Consider the following 24,996-nt stretch of genomic DNA (forward strand, 5'->3'; position numbering starts at 1 on the left):
CCCAGAACCCCTCAGTGGTAGACGAGTGGTTCGTGGATTTCTCCATTCCAGCTCTTCCTAAGTCCAAGGATCCCAAGGACCTGCTCCTCTGCCCAGTCAGGGCAGTGAGAAAATATCTCGGCAGGACAGAAGGACTCCGCCCCGGTATTCAAAATCTTTTTGTCTCTACTGGGCGGGAGAAGAGAGCGGTCGCGAAAAACACCATCTCCTGGTTGAGGGAGACCATCAGGAGGGCCTACGAGGGAGCAGGGCTGGTCCCCCCACAAGGCGCGAAGCCCCACGACATCAGGGGTATAGGCACCTCCTTGTCTTTCTCCAAGAATACGGCCGTTGCCCAGATCCTACGGGCGGGGGTGTGGAAGAGTCAGTCCACCTTTACAGCCCATTACCTCAAGGATTGTACGAGGAGGTCCCTTGATGCCTTTGAGATAGGGTTGGTGGTGGCAGGCCAGCAGAGGGTCTAGCCTAGCCTAGTGGGGGTATGCGTCATATGTATGTGAGTGTGTATATGTGGTGTTTCCATCCTCCGTATCCTACCCTGCTCCTCTCCCCCGCTTCCCCACTGGGCCTTCAATGTAATCTATAAAATTTCTCAATCTTCAGGGGAGTCTATGAGAGGAATATTCGCCTTACAGACCTTTGTTTTACACTCATAAGTTATTCCCTCCGTTGCCCACCAGTCGGTATTGCCTCTGAACAGCGAGGGGATCCCCACCTCTGTCCTAATCCAGCGGAGCGGGTCTCCCTCCTCCTTCTGGCCTGAAGGAGGATGACCTCTTCCTGGCAGGGAATCATCCTTCCCTAGATACTCCTGCCTCCTAAGGATTAAGTCTCCTAAGAAGTAGTTCGGGGTAAGTATGCGGTGTCGGAACGAATCACAAATTTTAAGTAATTTGTATTTTTCCTAGCTATACTTACCCCGAACTACAAAATTTTTACGCCTACCCATCTGTCCCTGCGTATCTGATGGCAGGAGCTCTAGGGGCGTTGAAAGGACTGCAGGTCAGAGGTCATGATCTTCGACCCTGGGGCATACCTGGCTGAGGGTCAGGAGGGAATAACCAGTTTTTCTGGTTGGTACTGGTTGACATCCAGGATTCTCCAAAGAAGTAGTTCGGGGTAAGTATAGCTAGGAAAAATACAAATTACTTAAAATTTGTGATTTTTCTTTAGGGATATGATAATGCTTTATTGCCAGTATTCTTTTCTGACCAAGCAAAATATAAAATAATAATGCTTTCAGGCAACTTATGTCAAAGTTCTGCAGAAACAGATTCATGGACGTCCAGGTCACCGGTTTGAATATTTTGAGGCACTGCATCATATCTTAGGCAAGGAGATTAATCCCCTTGGATTGGGAATGAAAGCATCAGTGGGCACGAAAGGCCAGATGTAAGTACAAACACTTTGTTTTTGTTTGTTGTATAAGTTGTTTTTGTTTGTTGTATAAGTAATTTTCAGGTCATAAGTCATGGAGATTAACGTTTTAAGTCTTTTTTTTTTTTGTTAACTTGACCAGTTTCCAGCTAGTGATAGAAGATTTATCCTAATGTTCAGACCGAGGGTTTATTTCGTATATGAACAATTAAGGTATTGAGTCATTGTGGTCTGTAGTAAATCTGAGTTTTACAGGAGACACTTGAAACCACATAAGCCTATATAAGGCAATGCCTTGCATACAAAAAAAAATTGTTTCCATACATATTTCTTATAAAAGGCTAGTAATTAATTAACACATAATTTTTTCTAGTATATATAAAATTCCTTTTGCTTAATATTTTACGATTTTTATTACCAGACAACCTCAGAGCAACTTGTCATCATCAGTTCATGAAAAATATGGCGGGAACTCTGAATACCAAGAAATTAATGTTGATGGTAAGGTACTCTTTGTGGTCACAGTCGTAATTCCCACATTGATTTTTTTCTTCTTTTTTTTTATTGCAGAAAAAAATTATGTATTATTACAACCTTTTGGCTAACTAGACCTGTCTCTGTGGTGTGAGGGAAAACTGGCTTCTTTAGTATTGTTCCTAAGTGACACTGAGAAACAACAGTGAAAGGATCATAATGTAGTATTAAGCATGAAAAATTTTATTCCTCAGTAATCTGGTTGATTTTCGTGCTTGATGGTCTGGGCAAGTGAAATTAATATTTTTCATGTTTCATTTTAACAAAATATGTTGAAAACTTTTTTGTTAACTACATTCTTAGTGAATCAGGCCTCAAGATGATTTCATATTATTTGCCAAAGAGAAATATTTTGCTGATGGTGTATTATGTTAAATGGTGTTGTATGTTTCTTCGACAGAAGGCTTTGTGTGGGTACACTCTGCCATAAATCTATTGCTTGAAAACATAAAGGATTCCTTTAGTGTCATATCTTCTTCAGCCACAACTCAAGAAAGATGGGAGGTGAGAATAATTGATTTTTACCAAACAATTTTTATAGCTCTCATGTTTTTAGCTTGTGTTGTGATTCTTTGTGTTTTAGGATTTGGTCAAATTTGTGCTTATCTTGTCAGAATGCTGTTGTATTACTTTTGAATAAATTATTATTCTTCATTGTTGATATGTATTACCTTGTTTTTTTAAGTATATTTCTTAATCTTAATCTGTAGAGATTCTTATTTAGTCTTTGCTGTCCTTGTCAGGAAATTTCTGTACAAATGGATAATGGTGGTTACAGTGTTGGAAGTCTACAGTGCCAAAGAAAGTGGGAAAATATGCAGGATGGCTATTATTACCATCAAACAAAATCTCAGGCAACAGGATCTGAAACTCATTGGCCATATTTTACCAAAGTAAAAGAAACCATGATTGCTCTGCATATTCCTGTAACTGGTGAGTATTTTTAATCCTGTGATCTTGTATGTTTTTATTAACAGTACTACAGGTATTTTAGACATTTGCTTAGTAAATTATATATTTCACAAATTATTTTTACTGTATTCTCTAAAGGCCCATCATTCTTCTTGATACTGTTTTGCTATCATGTAATCATCGTCATCATTTACATTTGCGTCCGGTTTTTTTCTTTACGGGTGTAGACATCATATGAATTCTCTTAATCTTTTGTATATTCTGTCTGAATTCTTAGATGGTACAAGTTCTGATCTGAATCCTTTATCCACATTAAAACACCTGATCTGTTGGCTTATCTATCTAAAGCAAAATTATATATCTGTTGGCCACCCATAAGATGATTTTTTTAGAAACTGAACTTCCTTAACCTTATGGTTGAGGGTTTTCAGGTGGGGACACATTTACTAGGACTTCTCTAGTTGGAGTTAACCATAAGCATTGTTAGTCCAGGAAGAAAGTCATCTGGCAATCTACATCATTATGTAGAATTGGCAGCTCTGCTGGAATTTGTAGAATGAATATCATCAGTCACATTTGAACCTCTATACTAAAGGCACTGGATGGACTACTATTCTTACATCACACTGGTAAATCTGACTTAAAGAAAAAAAGAAAAAGGGTGAAAACTTGACTGAAAAATTATCATGATGATCTACATCTCTGGTTAATTGTCTATCCCAGTTATTAAGACTATACTTATGTCAGTTTTAAGAGCTTAGCTGGAACTGGGCTGTATGTACCAAGAATAGAGGAGGAAGTCTTCCTGGATGTTGCCAAACTATGGTACTTGGTTGGAACCACACCTTGATCCTGGATCATGTGCCTGTGTCAGCTTGTGGATTCATGTAACATGTTTCACTGGAGAACCTGACCCCCAAGGACAGTCTTGTGTTCCAGGGGCCAATGAGATGAATAAGTAGAGGGGATTCATCTGTATCCATTTGAAATTTGCCCACAACTTTTGTCTAGTTCTGCTTTGGAGACTTATCACATAAATCCATGGACTTCTGCTCAACTGGTCCCATCAAGGCTTCAAGCTGAGTATTGCCTTCTGAGGGGGATAAGGGGCCCCTCAGTCTCCTTCCTCTTCCACATAGTTATGCTTTATTTATGACCATAGTTTACTGTCTTATTTGCTGATTGCTATATTGAAAAGGGAAGTGTGACTTTCTCAGTTCAGTCCACACACGCATGAAAAAGAAAGGAATGGGGTACAAAGTGTGACCTTATTTATAGGGAACCAGTTCAGTTGTTTTTAACTCAAAATCACTTGGCAGGTCACCCTACTAATGCGATGATTGATTATTTGCAAAGCATAAGAGATCCCTCCAAAATATATACGTATTTAGATTTATGTAAACTGATGGGATTTGTGTTGAGAGATGATGCTTTTCAAATAATAAAAATTGTTTATACTATAAACCCATTAATTTTTTGCCTAGTTTGGGATAGGATTCTTTTTCATTCTTTGGTGTGTCTTCAAATTACTGACCTCACAAGTTGATTGGTTTGTATTTGAAAAATCAACAGGTGCTTTAAAGCTAATGCAGCTAGCTCTGTTTTATTGTACAGAGCAACTATTTTATATGTCATATATATTCTTATACTTTACCCTGAAGTAATTTTAAATGTATTTTTATATGTCAAAGTCATTTGAGGTGCAATAAACTTTCAGACAAACGACTTGACAAGCAAAAAGCATTTTTGATAGGTGCATAGCTTTTAGTTTAGGCCAACAAACTCCTTGTATTAGTAAACTTGAGTGTAACATATCTTCCATTACTGGAAGATATGTTAAAGGAAATTCTCCTCTAGTTGGTCAGTCATAAAATATGAATATGGTACTGTAGTTAAAAAGTATTCATGAACTAAATGCGGTTGAACATGTAAGGTATACGTTTCCATTGTGTAATTTATATAAATGACTGTAAATCTTCTAATGGGGAAGGATTTGCTTAGTCTCCCGAAAGATTAGCCATTTTTCATTATTTCTGTTTTCACAGCAGCATTGTCAGCTGTGATATTCACAATAGAAATTGAAAAAGTATATTATAATCACAGAAACAAAATGTAGAGCATTGCAAGAACAAATACAGGTAGTCAAGAGTCATCTATCTTAGAAATTTAGTAAAACAACTGGCTAAACATTCAGAAGTTATGTGAACAAGTATAAGTGCTGAAATATGCTGGTTCCATGACCATGGGTATGTAGATGATATAATATGTTACAGTTTGGCTATAATGAGTCATCATGAATATAGTATAAATGGCAGACATTTTGAAATGCAAAGTTTAATAAGTTGAGACAGATTAAGCCTAATGCAAAATTCATTCTTTATCTAAAAATATAATGCTGAAGTGATTCCAGCATTTTCATTTAACTTATGGAAGTTTAATGAACAACCCCAGATGGGCCACTCCCAAAATCCAGAAGAATACAGTACAATTTTGATGAGTAGGAATTGGTTTGTAATTGCAAAGAGAAAGGCGTGAAGGTGTTTTGACAAGTGAGGATTGTCAAATGTATATTTGTGTACATTAGATGGATTCAAGTAATTATACAGCAGTAGTATAGTATCACTGTTTGGTTATCAGAGGAGCAAACAGGAATCATTTTGGAAAAGTGTATGAGATGATGCTGAGGATACCATCCTGGCAAAGGAGACAACACATTAGGAAAATCACTTACCATAAGGGAAAAGGTTGGTACTTCTTGCATTATTTACATTTGTACTTTAACCCTTAATGGATGGATTGATCCTTGGGAGTAGTAATAACAAGTTTGGGGTGGTGGACTGGTTGATCCTGTAGTTAGACAATATTACGTGCCATTGATTTGGAAAAAATTGGCCAGGAAAGAGGTGCCAATACTTTTATAGCTGATAAATTCACTTACGGCAACTTTTATACTGACAAAGATCACGAGTGTAGGTTTCTCAGGACTTCAGTAGTGCTTGTGGCTTGAAGGGGAAATGTTCTGTCTCTCTCTCACATGACATCTTTTTTGTAAATTTGCTCATAAATATACCAAGGGGTTGTTGTTGGTATTTTTTCTTGTCTTTTACAATACTATGTCAGTTGTAATTGTAATTTTACAAAGAAAATTGCAAAGAAATATTAGAAAAAACATGTAAAATAAAATAAAAGCTACTGAATCTTTGTTCTCAGTAAACTTATGTTAAATATTTTCAACAAATATGCTAAGAATTTGTTACTGCTTTTATTTCTTATCTGTTTTGATATTGTGTGACTGCTTTTATTTCTTATCTATTTTGATATTGTGTGAGCAGTAATTATAATTCTACAAAACAAAAATTTATATATTAGAAAAACATATAAGTTGGTGAAATTTATGATTGTCTTGTAAAAGAGGCCCAACAAGGGGTTGTAAATAGTCATTTTCAACTTCTCATGGAAGGTAGGGAAAATTTTTTAGAATTTCTTTTCTTTCACCATGTACATTTGCATATCTTCCTCTTTCCATTGATGTTTTTTTTTTTCGTAAATTGGCCAACCACAAAGTTTACCTGGCCTGAGCTGCATATCGATATAGTATTTACCTGCCCAGTAAGGGTTAATATGCAACAAGTCCAGAAAGATAGTTTAACTTAGCTAATAATGTTCCACAGACATTGAATCACCTCTGAGATCCTTTGTGTAATCATCATCAAAGGAACAGGAATTTAAGAAAATTATGGTATGTGAATCCCGGAAAACTAAATAGATATGAACTGCATGTTTCCAGATTCTGCAATTAATACTGATTACTGTTTTTTTACCACTGTTTGGAAAGAGTAACACAGTATTTACTCATGTGAAAAGTATATCTCTGTGGATGTAATTAATTTGTGGAAATTAGAGGTATTATTCAGTGGAGGTGTTTTAAGTCTTAAATAAATAAACAGTAAATTACATACAGTCACTAATCATCATCATCATCTGCCACAAGAAAACCAAGGTGAACAGGAGGCATGTTATTCTGGTGGAAGAGTTGGAATGCTTTTTAGGGGTTTCCTGTATTGTTATGCTTATAGAAATTAAATAGGTTTTTGTTGAGGCATCATTAACAGTCACTCAATTTCATATTATAATTCCATTATTGCTCTTGTGTTCACAATGATGTACTGTTTTGTGAAATGATTTAATCTTTGGTTATATTAGGATTGATATAGAAAGTACGAGTTTTTTATAAGGTCAACTCAAGATATAGTCACTATATCTTGAAAAGCACACAGAACTATTGTGTACTACATACATTATAACAATCAATTCTTTTGATTTTTTGGAGCATTTTAAGTAATGTGAAAAGGAAGGTTTTAACATATTATGTAAAATTCACAAGTAGCATCCATCTTAGGTCACCATTGCAACATTTTAAATAAAGTGAGAAAACTTGAGAAAATTGAAAAGAAGTAGAGATAAAAACTAACTTTATGCCTTTAGTGTTGAAGGTTGACAGCTTGACATAGTATGGTTACTCACCTGTATTGCTTATGGTCCCATGATGAAAAGTAGAGTACTTCTAGCCAGCAGTTACTTTTGTATAATCAAGACAACTGAATTCCAATAGAAACCAGTTGGGAGTTTATTACTGTCATAACAGATTATCATCTGGTGTGGCAAATATGAAAAGCATGAATGAGAAAACTTCCTTTAGTGATGTTTACTTGATTAATCAGAGTAGTAATACTTAACTTTAAAATATATAACTGAACAGAAATTTTACCTATCATTGTATTAATTATGATAAAAATTTTCAGTTCAAGTAGATGTCGAAACAAATGGGAGATATGCTGGAAGAAAGGTCATGAGGGGTCAAGGTGTAAAGAGAATCATTTCAAGGAAGAAACCTATGGATAGAAAGTACCATAGTATCCCAACTAAGAGCATTCTAAGTCGCATACATCAGTTGGAGTCACATGCTGACATCAATCATCGTTTGGAGTATGTTGAAGAAAAGGTGGAAGAAATGCAGCATAGCCTTGAAACCTTCCGACAAACCAACAGCATTCTTTCACAAATTGTATCAGAGCTGAGGAGAATTAATCAGGTAATTGAAAATGAGAATGACTACAGATATAGAAATCCTCACAAACTGCAACAACAAGTACCCAGATCAGGAAGTCCAAATCAGGAAATCATAATAGTTGAAGGCATATCAGAGCAGATCTGATTGATTAAGCAATTAAGGTTAGTAATATGAAAGGTAAACACAAAAGTACCATTAAAACTTTGATACAGAAGTGCAGGATCAGAAACCATTTCAATTTAAAAATTGGGGCAAAAATCAAAATTATGACTAAACTTTTTCTTGTCTAGTATTTTTTTGTGTTCTTTCATACTATTAATATTTTATTACATTACACTTGTATGGTATTAATGTCTTTTAATTTTTCATGGTACAGTGGTTTTACTGTTACAGTATTACCAGAAAAGTCATGACTAATCACCAACCTAACTCAGCCTGACATGTGGTAATCTGTTTCTGATATATACAACTTTAAAATTAAGTGAGCTTAGTGGAATTGAATTCCAACTCTGTTTTACAAAAAAAAAAACTATATTTTAGTTTTATGCAAACTACACAAACCCACTACATATAAAACAACCTTAAACTGTTCAAATGCTTTAGCTCTTGGCAGAATTCTCCTTGGCAGCCCACTGTTGGGAGGCTGGGTGGGGTCTACTTTCACTGTGGGTAAGTATCTAGATACATAGCAAATTTTATTATTAAAATTTTTATTATTTGGGATGAATCTTACCTACTGTTAAAATTAGCTGATTCCACATTTAGAAAAAGGATGGTGGGTATTGCAACTTGACAAATTCCGTTCGGACAAGCAAGCTAAGACTTCTTGTATGAAACCCAAAACATTCATACCTGATCTGGAATCTTTCCTGGATAATACTGCTGCCAGATGGTAAATTCCATTTAGGGCGCAAGGCTCTCACGTGTGTGCAGCCAAGAGCAGTCTTGCAGAGAAAACTATTTCATCTTCAGCCAGAATGAATTAAAGCAGCATGGTGGGACCCCTTTGCCTGGGTCCAAAGGTAAAAAAATGAGTCAACTATGATACAAAGGTATGCTCCTACACAACCAATGCCCCCCAGAAAACCAACACCTGGGATTAAAATAGAGCCCAAAAGATGTTCTTTCTTTTGGTTCATGAAAAGACTTTACCTGCTTCTACTAGCGGGCTAAGGGCTTTACAATTTTTTAATGCGATTTCTACATATTTAAGATAATGAGCAGCAAAAACTGAATTGCATTTCCACTGTGCCACATTAATTATGTCCTTAAGTGACAAATTCTTCAAAAAACTAAATGATGTAGAAACTGCTCTCACACTATGAATTAAATGTCATTTCTTGTTCAAAAGCCTCTTGTTCAAAAGCCTACCTTATAAGAGAATGCTTGTACTCGCTCCTCTTTTTGCTGGTGCTGTCACCAGCACAAAAAAAAAAAAAAAAAATCGTCATGGATCTGCAGATAAAAATTTTAAAACTACATCCAAGTTCTGGGGACTTGAATCTCAAATGATCTCAACACCACCTTAAGTCTAGATCGTTAGAAATATCCAATTGCACGACGCAGAGCTAAGGAAAGCTTGGATGTATACCCTCGAATAGAAGCTACAGAAAGATCTTTACTATATCTAAGAAATCGGAAGAACATGTTGTCTACAGAGAGACAGGTGCTGGAAATTCTGTAGAACGATACCAGGACCAGTGCACAAACCACTGCCTCTGATACAAGGTCAAGGTTGTTGCTTGTCTTGATTTAAGGATAGATTTCCAAGATACTTAGATAACCCCCTCTCTCGGAGGAGACGGTCGGGAGTCTAAGCGGTTGAGTGTAGCATGCAGAGGTTTTGGTGGAACCATATGGCACTCAGTTGTTTGAGTAGATCCTTCCTTAATGGAAGAATGTGAGGGAGATCCACTGAAAGAGCTAGAAGATCCAAAAACCAATTTCTCTTGAGGCCATCAAGGTGCTACTAGAGTGATTCTGCAATGGTTTGATTCCTGAAACTTGTTCAACACTTTCCTTATTATTGCAAAAGGAGGAAAGCGTAAGCATCTAGGTTGGACCAATCTTAAAGAAATGCATCAACTGCCCAAGCCTGAGGGTCCTGGCATGGAGAACATTACAGTGGTAGTCTCTCATTCATTGGTGTTCCAAATAAGTCCTCAATTGGTGCTCCCCACAGACTCCACAACAACTGGTAGACTTGGGAATTTAATGACCATTCTGTGGGTAGGACTTTTCCTTTCCTGTTCAGTTGATCTGCCAAATCAATGTCTTTCCCTGGAATGAATTGTGAAACCAAAACTATGTTCTTGGCTTTTTCCCAAAGGAGCAACTTCGCTATCAGAAACATTGATTTCAGTCTCATGCCATCCTAGTTTCTGATGTATGCCGAAGAGGTGATGGTGTCTGAAAATACTGCTATGACCTTTCCTCTGGCTAGATGTTCACATTCCTTCTCATGTGGCAACCTTCTCATGTGGCAACCTTACCCCAGACTCTCATGGCCTCCCAGGCATACTTCCTAACCTGTCATTGAAGTGTCTGAACAAGGTGAGGTCTGGGCTCAGTACCCCTAGGGATGACCCTGTCCCCAGTCTCTGACAGTCCTTACACCATGCTAACATCTCCTGAAGACTTACTGGGACTGAGACTAAATGGGAGTCTGGCAGAGGCATTCTGTATCAAATTTTCTCAAACAGAGCTGAATTGGCAGCATCATGAGCCTTTGTAAACTGACAAATTTTTCTAGAGAAGTCGTGTCCTAACAGACAGCCATTGTCTTGCTGGAAGCTTCCTTAATGGCTGAAATTCCCTACTTGTTTCTGTGATAGAAAAGCCTGTAAATTGTAAGAGTGTATCTTCATCCTTAGATAGAGAATGGATTGAGTTGGAATCAGGACAAACTTGTGAAAATTGATCAAGATGCTGAGCCAGGCAAAGTAACACAGATCCTTGGTTCCCAGAATTCCATTGAAAGAGTTGGCCAACATTAGCCAGTCGTCTAAACAGAGCAACATTCTCACTCCTAAAGGTGACACCATCCCCCTACTGGTACTAAAATCCTTGTGAGTACCTAAGCTATGGTGCTGGACACAGGCCGAAGCAAAGTGCCATGAATTGAAATACCGTCCCTGCTAACACAAATTGCAGAAACTTGTGTAACTGAGGATTTATCAGAACATGGAAATAAGCATCCTGCATATCCACCGATGTCATCCAGTTGTTCTGAATTGCTGCTAGGACTGCACTGGATGATTCTACAGAGAATGGGGATAGATGAATGAACATGATGAATTCCAACACATCTAGTACAGGCAGTCCCTGGTTATCGGCGATCTGGTTTAATGGCGCTTGTTTACCACTATGAAATTGGCAATTTATGGCGCCATAACGGGCCAAGTTCCGATTATCGGTGCCATAAGCACCATGTTCCGATTATCGGTGCCATGAGCACCATAAATAGCCAAGTTTTGGTTAATGGCGATTTTCGCTGATAAGCACACCCCCGGGAACAGAACCCCTGCCGCTAACCGGGAACTGTCTGTACTAGGCATCACCCACCAGATGCCTTTGGCACCAGAAAAAGTCGGTTGTCAAACCCCAGCGAGTTTTCCGACACCTGCTGTATTGCCTTCTTTAGCATTGATACTACCTCCTTCTGAAGAATAAGAAGCTTTTTCCACTGATGAATATATGATGGAAAATCAGTTGGAGATGATTTCAGAAGGGGGGAAGAGATACATCTTGAGAAAATAAAGTAGCTAGAATAACACCTAACTTGGAAACAACAGTAGAATCTGTAACCATAGTAGGATGGGAAAGCAAAACATTAACCCTCTTACGCCGACTGGACGTATTTTACGTCGACATTTTTTGTCGTGTACGACTGACGTGCCCTGGACGTATTTTACGTTTACTTACAAAAGTTTTTTTAAAATTCGCGGAAAAATACTTATTGGCCTACCAGCCTAAAACTTTTGAATCACGCGCCTTGGGGGATGCTGGGAGTTCACGGATCAAGGTGTTGTTTTGTTTACAATTGTTACGGAGGCACGCAAGCGCGAATTTCTTTTTTGCCGCACTAAAAAGTATCTGTGACACATCTCGGAAATTATTTCGTCACTTTGACATAATTTTTGTACCATTGTAAATTAGCCGTTACATGAAGTATTATATATGAAACTGTGTGCATTTTTACGTAGAATACAACAATAAAATACTCATGATTATAGCTTTTATCAGTTTTGATATATTTTCATATAAATAACAATAATTGCCAAAATTTCAACCTTCGGTCAACTTTGACTCTACCGAAATGGTCGAAAAACGCAATTGTAAGCTAAAACTCTTATATTTTAGTAATATTCAATCATTTACCTTAATTTTGCAACTAATTGGAAGTCTCTAGCACAATATTTCGATTTATGGTGAATTTATGAAAAAACTTTTTCCTTACATCCGCGTGGTAACTCTTCCGAAAAAAATCATACATTCGATTGTGGTAATGTTTGCACCATTTTAAAATTAGCCGTTATATAAAGTTTTATATATGGAAATGTGCGCAATTTCATGCACAATACAACTAAATACAACCCATGGTTGTAGCTTTTATCAGTTTTGAGATATTTTCATATAAATAACGATAATTGCCAAAATTTCAACCTTCGGTCAACTTTGACTCTACCGAAATGGTCGAAAAACGCAATTGTAAGCTAAAACGCTTATATTCTAGTAATATTCAAGCATTTACCTTCATTTTGCAACAAATTGGAAGTCTCTAGCACAATATTTCGATTTATGGTGAATTTATGAAAAAAATAACATTTTCTTTACGTCCGCGCGGTAACTCTTCCGAAAAAATCATACGTGCGATTGTGGTAATGTTTGCACCATTTTAAATTAGCTGTTACATAAAGTTTTATATACGATAAATAGAAAAAAAACCACGTTCGGTCAACTTTGACTCTACCGAAAAAGTCGAAAAACGCAATTGTAAGCTAAAACTCTTACAGTCTAGTAATATTCCGTCATTTACCTTCATCTTGAAACAAATTTGAAGTCTCTAGCAAAATATTTAGATTTATGGTGAATTTTTAAAAAAAAATCTTTCCTTCCCTCCGCGCGCGGATTCTCCGCCACAAATCTCCGAAATGCGTACGTACCATTCTCGGAATATTTGCTCCGTTTCATATTAGGCATTTCATAGAGTTTTATATATAAAAATGTGCGCAATTTTATGTAGAATAAAACGAAAAATATTTGAAGGTTGTAGCTTTTCTTATTTCCGAAATAATTGCATATAAAAAATATATATATAAAAAAATTTGACATTCGGTCAACTTTAACTCGTCACATATGGTCGAAAACTGCAATTGTAAGCTAATACTCTTACAGTATAGTAATATTCAATCATTTGTCTTCATTTTGAAAAAAATTGGAAGTCTCTTGGACAATATTTAGATTTATGGTGAATTTTTGAAAAAAATATTTGTTTACATCTGCGCGCGTTATGAATTCATGCATTATTTTGTGATAATATTTTCTCTGTGATGCTTTTATCGTTTTACAATGTGTTATATACCAAAATGATCGCAATTTAGTGTACATTACAACGAAAAAAAAGTAACTTGTTACCTTTAACCGTTTTGCGCACAGCGCAATTTGAATAAAATTATATATGAAATTTCGATTTCGTTTTTGCGCTATCATATATCGCATTATTTATATATGATAATGATAATTTTTTTCATTTCTGATGGTTGCATACTAAACTTCAGCCAATGACAAAAAAAGGAGCCAAAAATTAACTCTTAATCTTGAAAACTAAGCGCGCTGTGATTTTTTGAAAAAAATATTTTTTCCACTTTCGCGCTCACTCTGAAACACCTCCGGCACACGGGAGACAATTTTTTGTTTACCGCTTCGGCGTAAGAGGGTTAACAGTCAGAAGAAGGAGACTTTCCAATAGCCGAAAAAACAGGTTGTAACGAATGAACAGGTGCATTTCGTGAAGTCAAGAGGAGTAGCAGAGATTCAGAATGAGATGTATTAGTATATGGAATAGGTTTAACAATTGATTGAGTCAACATAACAGAACAGCTCGCTAATGGCATATTATTATAAATAACAATGTCTTTAGTACCTACATTCTTACTCTTATTGCTGCTAACAACTTCATTACTAGCTATCGATAATGGCAAAGTCGAAATACTGTGTGAAGATTTACCTTTACCAAAGCGATCTTTTGGTGAACGTATTAAACAGGATTCAGACCGTGAAAAATGAGAGATAGGTGTCGGAGGGCACAGAGCCCATCGCCCCCAAGAACCAACCTGGTTCCCTGGCAGCAGATTCTTCCAACTGTCCCAGGGGCTACATAGGGGTGAGGGCACCAACACCTTACCTCTTACAGTATAACACAAAAATGATCACACACTGTGGGGGGATTTGGAACGGTTCTTTATCTTATACTCGGTCAGACCTTTAAGATTCTAAAATAAGGTTTACATCCTGTTCTAGCTTCTCAATATGCTTTTCCTGAACCGAAAGGGGAGTGGAAGGCGGAGCTAAAGAGGAAGTCTCAGTACTAGCTATATAATCAGGCCTAGCAGAGGAAAAGTGAAAGGCTGAATAGGGCTAATTACAGACAAAGGACCACTAAGATTAGGCAAAAAGAGAGGTTTATGACCTAACCTAACTATTTGCTTCCACAATCTATCTGCTTCCCTTCTTTTCCTCTCTGACATTTTTAAGCATAAAGCTCTTAGACCAATCCCTACATTCCTCACATCTAGTTTCTAGATCCCACTCTTCTTTTTGTGTTGCTTCTCTTCCTCTGTTGCTTGATATGTTGCTTCCTCTCTCACTTCGTCTGCTCTGCTCTCTTATGCTCCTTATGTGGCTCAGGAGATGAGGAATATTTTTATTCTATCGGTTAGACATTTGACTGTATCTATGTACACATATAATGGGTGGAGATCACGGCTGTTCCCATAGTGATTGACCTTTTTCGGCTTCCCCTGTGAGAGCTGGTGTTGGAGCCTTCGTCTTTCTGTAGCCTGCCGTATGGACTGCCCTATGTCAGTTGGTCTTCTTCGGTGACAGAGAACCAGGGCGCAATGGGGACAAAACCGGTGTCCTTCACCATCACCTCTCTTAACTATATTCCAGTTCAAATATTCTCTGAAGGTTTATTAGGTAGTTTAGTGCTCACATTTAATGACTCATCTGTTATCCATTTTTTGAGACTGATGTGTGTAAACTCGTGGAGCTCTATATGAGAACAAGGAGAAACTTGTGAGAAGGACCTTGTGAGGCTACATGTAAGGAGTGTGTTGACCCTTCTTCAGTGGTAGAAATGGATTCTTGAGGACCAGAACCCGACGCATGATCTTCTTTATAAGAACCAGGCAAAGTTCCTTCAGGGGGAGTGTCACAAGATATTGGATTGGAGATATTCCTCAAGCTGTTATTTCTGTTAATATTGGGATCGAAAGAATAGTGAATAATGAGACTGAACATCAATTACTTGTCTCTCCACTTGAGCATGAGAAAAGAGCACGAGAAGTAGAAGGGATCAGGGATCCCCCTCTCTCAAGAGAACAATTAAGATTAAACTGTAACAGGGGAGCCTGATCACCTCTCCCTACCTCCAGATAGGGAAGGTGTGAGGGAGAGTCGGTGTTTCCTTTTGACAGGAACTTCTCCTGCTCTGGTTAGTCGTAGTGTTTTTCCCCCACTTCCCTGAAGCTCCCTCAAAGAAAGTGGTGGAGAGGGGGGTGGCAAGCCTTTTCTGGACCCAGTTGCACTGGGGGTGACAAGCCTTTCTTGGACCCAGTTGCATTGGGGTGACAAGCCCCTCCTGGACCCAGTTGCATTGGGGTTGACAAGCCTTTCCTACACCCAGTTGCATTGATTCCATTAAAAAATCAAAACTGTCTTCTGTTCACTTCAAAATTAAAAAAATGTAATCATCTAAAGATCTTAGGCAATAGCATGCAGGTACTGAAAGAGAATTCAATAGGGCATCCTCACTATAATAGCTCAAGTGTGATTGATGCACTTGCCAAGTATGGCGCTGATGCACTTGCCAAGTATGGCGCACACAAGATGTGTATAGTAAATGATATTCTGCACATAGCTTGGCCCCTCTCATTGGAGTATCACTGCCTGCATAGCAAATATTTTAAATAAGCAGTTAATTATTGAATGACGTAAATTTCATAACAAAGAAAATGAATTAGTCATAAAGAGCAAATATCATGAACGCTAAAATCACAAATTGTTAAGGCAAGCGTAAAGTAATCCATTTTGTCATACATATCACTGTACAGTATGTACTTGGCTTCTGGGTGTCAGTGAATGTTCTTACCAAGTGCATTATGAAATTATTTTCCTTTCTTGGAAAAAAATTAAAGAATCTTAAACAAAGAAATTTTCTATTCAGGACAAACTTTCTCTTTTTTTGGTACAATATGAGAACCACATCTTTTAACAGAAAAGTTCACAGACTAGCTCTGTAAAATACCTATTGATACAATGCTAAACTCAGACTTACAAGAAAAATTATATTTTTACAATATGACACGAGATCAGTATGAATTACATGACCTTTATACAACATTCAACAAACATATGATATAATTTTCATGTAATGATTCTATAAAGTTCTTAATTACAGTAAAGTACCTTTAAATTTACCCTTTTGTCTGTAAGTATACTCAAACCTGCAAGCTATTTTTAGAAAATATTGATTAATCATGACTGTAAATATGAATAATCAACATATTTTTTGTCTTTAATTTTATACTGGCAATTACTACTGTTACTAAAGAAGTGCCAAAACTTGTCTAGTTCATTTAAATAGCAATGAATGTGCAATAGATTTTTCAAACAACATTACAAAATCTAAATTTTACAGGAATACATTTAGATAAAAGACAGTCACAAGAAAAGAATTTTGTGTGTCTATGTACCTAGATAAAATAAAAGGACATGCTTTTGGAAATATCTACCACACAGTACACAGATCACAATAAAAAATTCTAGCTAAAAGCAATGGAAATTTGCTCTAAAGAACTGTATGAAAATTTGACAGTGGCATTGTAATAAATGTTTTGTGTACAATAATAAAATGATGACTTGGTTCTTATAATGCTTCCCTAATGAAGAGAAATTAAATTTAACTGGATTTCAAACAAGGATACTAATCACCAATTTTAAAGGTTAACAATGCAAATGGAGAAAAAATATGCAGTATGGTTAATATTTCTTTAAAATTAGCAATAAAATTTTTTAAAAATGTTTGTGTAATTCTATTGGTAAAAATTAATGTTATTCTATTGGTAAAAATTTATGTTTTTATGATTATTTATGAAAAATATCAGAGCACAACTCTTAGGACAAGTCAAATTTGTATATGAAAGTTAAGTTACATCACTTCTTAATCGCTGAGAGTGGCAGTAGTATTAGTTCTTTCCTTGTAGTCCCTCAATCTAGTAATCTTTCTGTGGTGAACTTGGATTCTTCCTATGTGTAATTTATTAATATATTGGACGCTTTCTGGAAATTTGGTAATGGCAGGCATATTCTCAGCTACCTTACAATGGTAATATGTCCGACTTTCAAGGAGCAGATAAAAGTACTGAAAACAACTGACGATGCTTGTAGTGCTCAAATATTATATAAAACTTCAAATTTAAACAAGGACTGAACCTGAATGGTAAATATATTCTAAAAGTTATCATTGACTAGTAGCCTCTCTAATGACTGGCTACTTACCTATCTTTGTTAGCCTTAATAAATACTGCATTACTCATTATTACTATTCAGAAATACCAGAAAATGCAATTAAAAAACCGATGGGTTCACTGTACATTATTCTACCTGTATAAATTACAATACATACTATAAAAAAATTTCTAGAAATATTTAGAGATCCCAAACAAAATTTCATAAATACTGCTACATTACAGTAAAAAAAAATGTGCTCACATAAAATAACAATATAAGGGGAACAAAACATTAGATAAAGATGGATATCCAGCAAACATAAACCTTCCATCTTACCAAGCTTGCATTCATAAAGACCTGTTATCATCTGTGTTTAGCATTCTATGTACTACTATGTTCCTGGTGGCCTATCCTTTTGCAAAATAAAGGCATTTTACTGTAATTTATATCTTAACATTTCAGTAGTCTCCTCAAAATTCGCAAACCTCAATAAAATATACGCATCTCGCTGATAAATTTTCTTTTCTTAAAATAGTTTTTCTTATAAAGATTCTGTACTATACACAATATTCAATACAAAATATATCCCTATATTATATTTTCCTTCACTTTTCACTTCACTTGGAGAAATATGCCTTTGGTATATCTTGCTGTGGCTCAAATATTCCTTTACAGAAAACTGATATACATTATTAATGGAAATATATACAAAAGAAAGCAAATTTAGTAGTTAAATTAGATCAACTACATGTCTGTAATAATGGTAATCTGCTGAATCATTTAGTTTGTGTCAGTGTTACTTAGCAAATGTAATTAATGTACAATATTGAAAACAGATAAGGGTTTATAGAACTTATAAAAATTAAACTCAGGCATAAGAAATTCATCATCACAACTAGAATCATTCCAATTTACAGAGCTTTTGTTTGATAACTGTAATTCAGGGAAACATTGAAGACTAGACAACAACTCAGTCTGCAATAAGCAATGCTGTTCATAAGGTAAAGATAATGGTATACAGGATGAACACTTTTCATTTTCTATCTTTGTTGTGAATGAAGATGGAGTGAGTTTTTCTAATCTATTGTTAAGTAGAGAATAATCAACATAACCTACCTTTACACTTTGAAACACTGGATCAGCAAAGTTACTTGTAATACAATGCTGAACATAATTACTGGAAGGCTCATCTCTAACTGTATTGTTTATACAATTCCCTTGAAATTCATTATCACTATATCTATTTTTAATTCTGAAATTCATAGGCAGGTAGCTGCCCATTGGGCAACTTTCAAGATTGTTTATAAAGTCTTCAGGCTCATTTTCGGTTAAATGCCCTTCACTACAATCACATTCATACGCAGAACATTGTGATGCTTCCTCTTGAGACCATCTTTTCCTACTAGCATATGTCAACAGTGTTAAAAGATCTTCGTCCTCTTTATACGGACTGTCATTATCTCTTTCACAACAAATGATCTTACATTCTGTTCTGCTGAAAGAATTGTCCTGTAAACACTCATGGTCTTCCAAGGTTGAGTAGCCCCTTCTTAGGACTAGTTCCGGATCCTCCCTCCTCATCGCCAAAAAGCCGACGGAAGCTGTGATAAGAAAAAACAGAATTGATTTCTGACAAAAAGATTTTGTTACATATGATTGATTTTCTAATAATTCTCATATGATATTCTATGATTAGGGTGTAGAGTGAAATCCTGAAATTACTAAAGAAAACCGCTAAGTTTAATATTACAGCACATTATTATATTTATAAAATTACTAATAAAAAAATCTATATTTCTCTCCAAATACTTATAATCTACATACAATCAATGTATGTCACTGGTTTGGAAGAAACCACCTTACAGTAAAGAGCAATGTTCCACATACTGTATTAAGAAACAATATAAGAAAATTCAGCAACAAGTTCCAATTACATATATGCAGATATCATTAGAACACAAAATACTTGAGTTGCAGAAAAGATAAATATTTATATCTATATATAAAATATATATGTATTTTTATATCTGACAATGCTACTTAAAGCTTCTAGTTTGTATTCAAAACTAAACTATCAAAAAGCAGTGTCACCTGTAACCTGTGCATTATTACCCAAAATTCATTATATATGTATGTACCATATTTGCCAGCATATAATTTGGACACCTTTTTTTTTTCTTTCTTTCTAAAAGTATGAGTTCTGAGTTCTATAGGCTATGAGCACCTGGTTTCAGTGACAAGTAACAAGTCCAACCCTCAATCATACACAATTACCATGCAATTTGGAACATTCTATTCCCCATTATGCAGATATGTAATATATAATATAAAACATTACAAACAAAATGAAATAAGTTTTGTCTTGGGGGGGAAAACATTCAGCCAGTCTTGTTATTTGTAACTACATTACATTTGGTAGAAATTATTACCATAACAGTGCATACTAATTGTCCTACTTTAAACGAATGTGAGCATAAGAAGTTGTAAATATAAGTGCAAAGCATTAACTGTTTTAAACTGAAATTATGATTACTACTAATCATGGCATTACTTCATCTATTGTCAGATTTCAATGAATATTATCCAAAGGGACAATCCATACCAGTTGTTTTTGCTTTGTCTATTCTCGAGGGTTTTCTATACTGCCTATGGGATAAACAACTACAATCATCTTTAGCAAAACCTAATCCTTATGCACTGATCATCATGTGTCTATTTTGCATTGCAATTTATTAGCTTTGGTCAACTTCCCCCCTTTTGCTATATAGTCACAAAGAATAAACATTTGGTGTCTGCATTTAACTGTATGTACCCCATTACAATACTTGTATTAGCATTGCAAAATTATAGTGTACAGTATGAGTGATTGCAGGCTAACAAGTTTTCATTTTATTAATATTATAAATTCAAGTAGCCTATTGTGTTTTGCATGATAGCCATTTTAAATAGCAATGCTGTTACTGTTATTAAACATCTTTATTAGATTTAAAATTACAGTACAGTGAACCCACTGTATTCGCAGACTCACATATTCGTGGGTTTCTCTCTGGAACACACCTCCATTATTCGTGGAAAATTCACTTATTCGCTGTATTTTTCTATGAGAAATATCCACAAATTCCTTTTTATTTTTTATCAATTTCATCATAAAACACTTTTTGTTATAAAACTATTAAAAACCCAGGTATAAACATTTTTAGTGGGCTTTTCTTGAGTTTTAACCAACACAATAGGCAGTTTTAAGCATTTTTATATGGGTTTCAACTATTTGCAGATTATAGTTATTTGTGGGGGTCTGGTACGCATTCCCTGCAAATACAGGGGGAGCACTGTATGTACTAGTAGTATGGTTATGTGTAAGAAAGAAAAAAAAATCCTTTTTGGGTAGTCATGATTGCTTAAGTTTATTTGTACATTTGTGCTAGTTGGAAAACCAATATGCAATTTGATGCTGCAATAATGGTTTGTTAAGTAACATAGAATATTAATAACAATAATATTGTAATAGAGCTTTGATAAGCTTTAAATGCCAGGATGTATGAGTATGAGATTGATGGAATTTTCTACTAGTCAGGCAATTTCTATGTTACAAGTATTTTTGAAGTGTTCTGACACTGCAGTGATAAATTTTTTGTATGCCATACCACATATATAACAATAATGCTGTAATATATCTGTAATAGGCTTAAAATTAAGAGATCAAATATGAATGTTATAACACAAGTGAAAGATGCTGGACATAGTACACTAGGCGTTGTGCTAGTTAGTTGTTGATGTTTGTTCCCTAAAATTTCAGTGCATCTTGTATACTGGTGTCTCATATGGTGGCAAATATGGTATGTCTTGATTTTTAAATTAAAAAATATATAGTAGTATAATGCAGTGACAAACTGAATGCATAATCAAATTCTTTCAGTATTGTATGTCAGATTATAACATTGCTGCACATTTTGCAATGACTTTTAACACACTTAACTAAAAATATGAGAACTTGTATTTGGACTGATGACATTTCAGGAGTTATTTGACTCGCCTATAAAATTAATTACATATTGCTAGTTACTATGAATTACTAAGTCTGTAATAAAAAGAGTTTTATGCAAGTAAAACCTTTAAAGATTGAATCTGCAAGCATTAAGAGAATCACGAGGCTTTGAAAAGGCCAATGTTCAGTCTATCAATGTTAAACTAAATTTTATGATTCTTTGCATGCCTAGCAACAAGTGAATGCTCAAGATGATGCATAAATTCTACCAATAGAAATTTATTGAAAAGCTGGACTAGAGTGAGTTGGCTGAAGGTGAATGGCAGATTTTGCTGTAGAATCAGAGTAAATACCTGGTGATTTTGAGAGCTTGAACAAAACTCTGTGGTCACAAAACAATCACCTTTTCCTTTAATAATGAACTGATAAACCCAATAACCTTTAGATAGAGAGAGGCTGTCTTTGTAAATCATCACTGATGTAAGTCACCCTTACAGAATCTTGTTACTTATATGCTTCAACAGCTACATATAAAAGTAAATGTTCAGAAAATTTTATTTACTACTTTTCACATTTGAGTTGAGTGATAAGAATAATCTTACATCATGGTTGTCAGTAAAATTAAAATTACTTTGAAATATTATATGCTTTGCTATCAGTTCTCAAGATATTATTGAAGTGACCTTTGCAGAGTTGAACTATCACAACTATTGATTAAAACAGCTGCATGGCCCCTGTTATGCTATCATTTGGCCTCCAACTCCTCACTCATTATTAACAATACCAAGGTATAGATATTTGTAAGAAGTAAGGCTACATTAATGGGAATGTACCTCAGTAGTCTGCATAGATATGTATTATCTATATTCAATGCAGTTGTATTCAGTTTTTTATGTGTACAGCTCCCCAAGCCAATTAAGAAAAAAATAGATGAGGAGGGTGTTCAGTAATTCTTTTAGGTAACCTGATGCTATAATATATTTAAAATTTTGCCCATTTTAATATGGATTGAATCAAGATGCTAATGACTGACCAAGCTTTTACAGAAGAGAGAGAGAGAGAGAGAGCCTATTGGCCCTAGGTGTGCCCTCTTTTAGCCTATGTATTTATATCCATTCACTGTCATAAATGCTGAATGGTTTAAAGGTGCTCCAGCTCTTGGCTTTATAGACTAAGTGCCTGTGCTGTAAAAAAAGATACCACATCGAACAATTTTTTCAAAAGACAAAGTTCTTTCAAAGGTTTTTGAAATTTGTTTTCTAGATGAGAAACTGTATTCAGCAAAAAACTGTTCAGCATGGTATGTATCTTTTTTGCAACATTGGCAACTATAATTTAGGCATTAATGTTTTGTAAACCTTAGTCATCAAAAACTTTCTATCATAACACTTCAATTATTTCCTTTAGCACATTAGCCTTTAGGAAATCATGCAATTTGCTACTTGTTTTACAGCTTTCGTACCCATTGTTAAGGAGTCAAGAAGTGGCACTATCCAGCTAAAGGTTTTTTATTCTATATGTAACAGAAGTCTTACTGTAAGCATTGTGGTCACTACTGTAGTTGTTTAGTTTGACAACAAAAAATTTTACTTGAAAATGTCATGCTATCTGTCTTACTTCAGCAGTTATATATGTATAGGAGTGCAATTACCAGTAATTTGAAATTTATTCTATAAAGCCAAGCACTGGGGCACTTCCAGCCATTCAGCACAAAATAACAGTGAAAGAGATGAAAGCTCAAGAAAGTAAATAAGATGAATTATAAGGTTCTAAAGATGACATTGTAAAAAAAAACCTTCAGCTACCCAAATAAGTATAAAAGAGGTGTGGAGAAAGGAAGAGGGTAAGTATATAAAGTAAAAGGCTACAAGTTGGTAAAGTCAGGGTCAGGGACCTGCAGACACCCTTTAGTAGGCTTACAGTGCATTGTGAGACGTACACTGAGCACCATTCCCCAATAAATTAAGATGAAATAATGATTTGGTTCATAATTCTCTCATTTTGTAAAACTTACTCAAAAGCTGATGGCTTTTTTTATTCAATCCCTATAAAAGTGGACAGTTTTTTTTAACATATTACAAAATAATTAACACCTTCCTTATCAACTTTTTCTTATATAACTGTTTGATGTATTATTTTACCTTTCAAGTGTTTTGTATGGGTAAATTAATCAAATGTGGATGAAAGCTGTTATGTGTTTTAAACTTTTTTGATATTCTGCAACTTCAGAACTAGTAATTAACAGTACCCCATGGAAGATCAACATATTGATGGACTTGGCAATGTACTAACTGTTGATGAATTGCAGAGATGTCTTTCCTCAATAATCCTGTCTTCAAAAGAAAAGCTTGGACAGACAAGCCTTTAAGTATATTCTGGAACTACATTTTCTTCTGATGATGCTTATAAGCCTTCACAACTTTTATCATGAGTGATCTAATTCAGAATAGTTTGGATTAAAAGGTAGAGATAGGGCCAATGCTGCTATATTAATGGAAGCTTGTGTTATCTATATTTTGGCCAATTTCATTTCTGGGCTCAGCCGTGTCGCTCCGTGAAATATGTCTCCTTTAGCACTATTTCTAGTAAAATATTGCTATAATACCAGAGAACTGCTAAATTGGACATGTCAGAAGCCTCTGACTCGCTCACCTATATAAAGGTGTCCCTTTTTTGAGTCATTAACAAAGTTCAGAAATATCGTCATATGACAGAAATTTCCTTCATCTAGAGTAGCATATATTAGAAGCCACTTCAGATAAAATTTTTCTTTTCCCAACCACTGGCTGTCTGAGGAAGTACTACTAAAAGGTTGTACTAAGAGGTTATATACAATCCTCATACCTCATTTGGTTGTCAATTCTCTCAAGACTGAAGAGTGCAGATAAATATGTTTTAAGTGAAATGTTTACGTACTCTTTCTCTACCACATTTACTTTAAGTGCTATAAAAAGCATCAAGCTATCTACCTCAAGTCTTCTGCAAATACAATTAGCAATAAGAAGTATCCAGTTGCTTACCACATGATTATCAAGCAATCTATTCAGACAAGAAGATAAAATGAAATATTTCAAGTATTTAGTTAGGAAGGTAACTTTTAGGAAAGTAACTTGCATATTAATAATTGACATCTAGGCTACTGCCTCCATAATCCTACACATGTCAATGGGTAATGAATGATTGATTGTGAATTATCTTGCATCATAACTACCAAGGTCTCTGATACTAAAGAGGTAAGGGTCGAGGAACTGGCAAAAAAGTCCATCATTGTCTTGTCTGTTTTTATTATCCTTATGTCTATCAGAACACAAATCCAGTTCCAGGGCCTTTAAATATTATGGATGTACCAGTTTTTACTATTTAACTGCATGACATCCTTCAG

At 35.4% G+C, this 24,996-nt stretch overlaps 2 protein-coding genes across 10 annotated transcripts in view; one reads left to right on the top strand and one right to left on the bottom strand.

The window, feature by feature from the left end:
* Positions 1-8,241, top strand: part of LOC135208654 (uncharacterized) — a gene marked incomplete in the record, with an annotated part of 113,041 nt that extends 104,800 nt beyond the window's left edge. The window contains 5 exon segments of the mRNA XM_064241052.1: positions 1,244-1,392; positions 1,799-1,878; positions 2,312-2,415; positions 2,655-2,844; positions 7,626-8,241. Coding sequence (XP_064097122.1) covers positions 1,244-1,392; positions 1,799-1,878; positions 2,312-2,415; positions 2,655-2,844; positions 7,626-8,038 — 936 coding nt within the window.
* An 8,077-nt stretch (positions 8,242-16,318) lies between these two features.
* Positions 16,319-24,996, bottom strand: part of LOC135208655 (RILP-like protein homolog) — a 332,766-nt gene continuing 324,088 nt past the window's right edge. For 3 of the 9 annotated variants that reach the window (XM_064241054.1, XM_064241053.1, XM_064241055.1), the window contains one exon: positions 16,319-19,230. In XM_064241054.1, the coding sequence (XP_064097124.1) occupies positions 18,443-19,230 (788 nt within the window). In that variant the 3' untranslated portion in view covers positions 16,319-18,442. Of the gene's footprint in view, positions 19,231-24,634; positions 24,654-24,996 lie in introns of all 9 variants that reach the window. The other 6 variants (XM_064241062.1, XM_064241058.1, XM_064241061.1 and 3 more) reach the window with 3 other exon arrangements.

Source organism: Macrobrachium nipponense, chromosome 35 (genome assembly GCF_015104395.2).
Source record: "Macrobrachium nipponense isolate FS-2020 chromosome 35, ASM1510439v2, whole genome shotgun sequence".
Classification (NCBI taxonomy): domain Eukaryota; kingdom Metazoa; phylum Arthropoda; class Malacostraca; order Decapoda; family Palaemonidae; genus Macrobrachium; species Macrobrachium nipponense.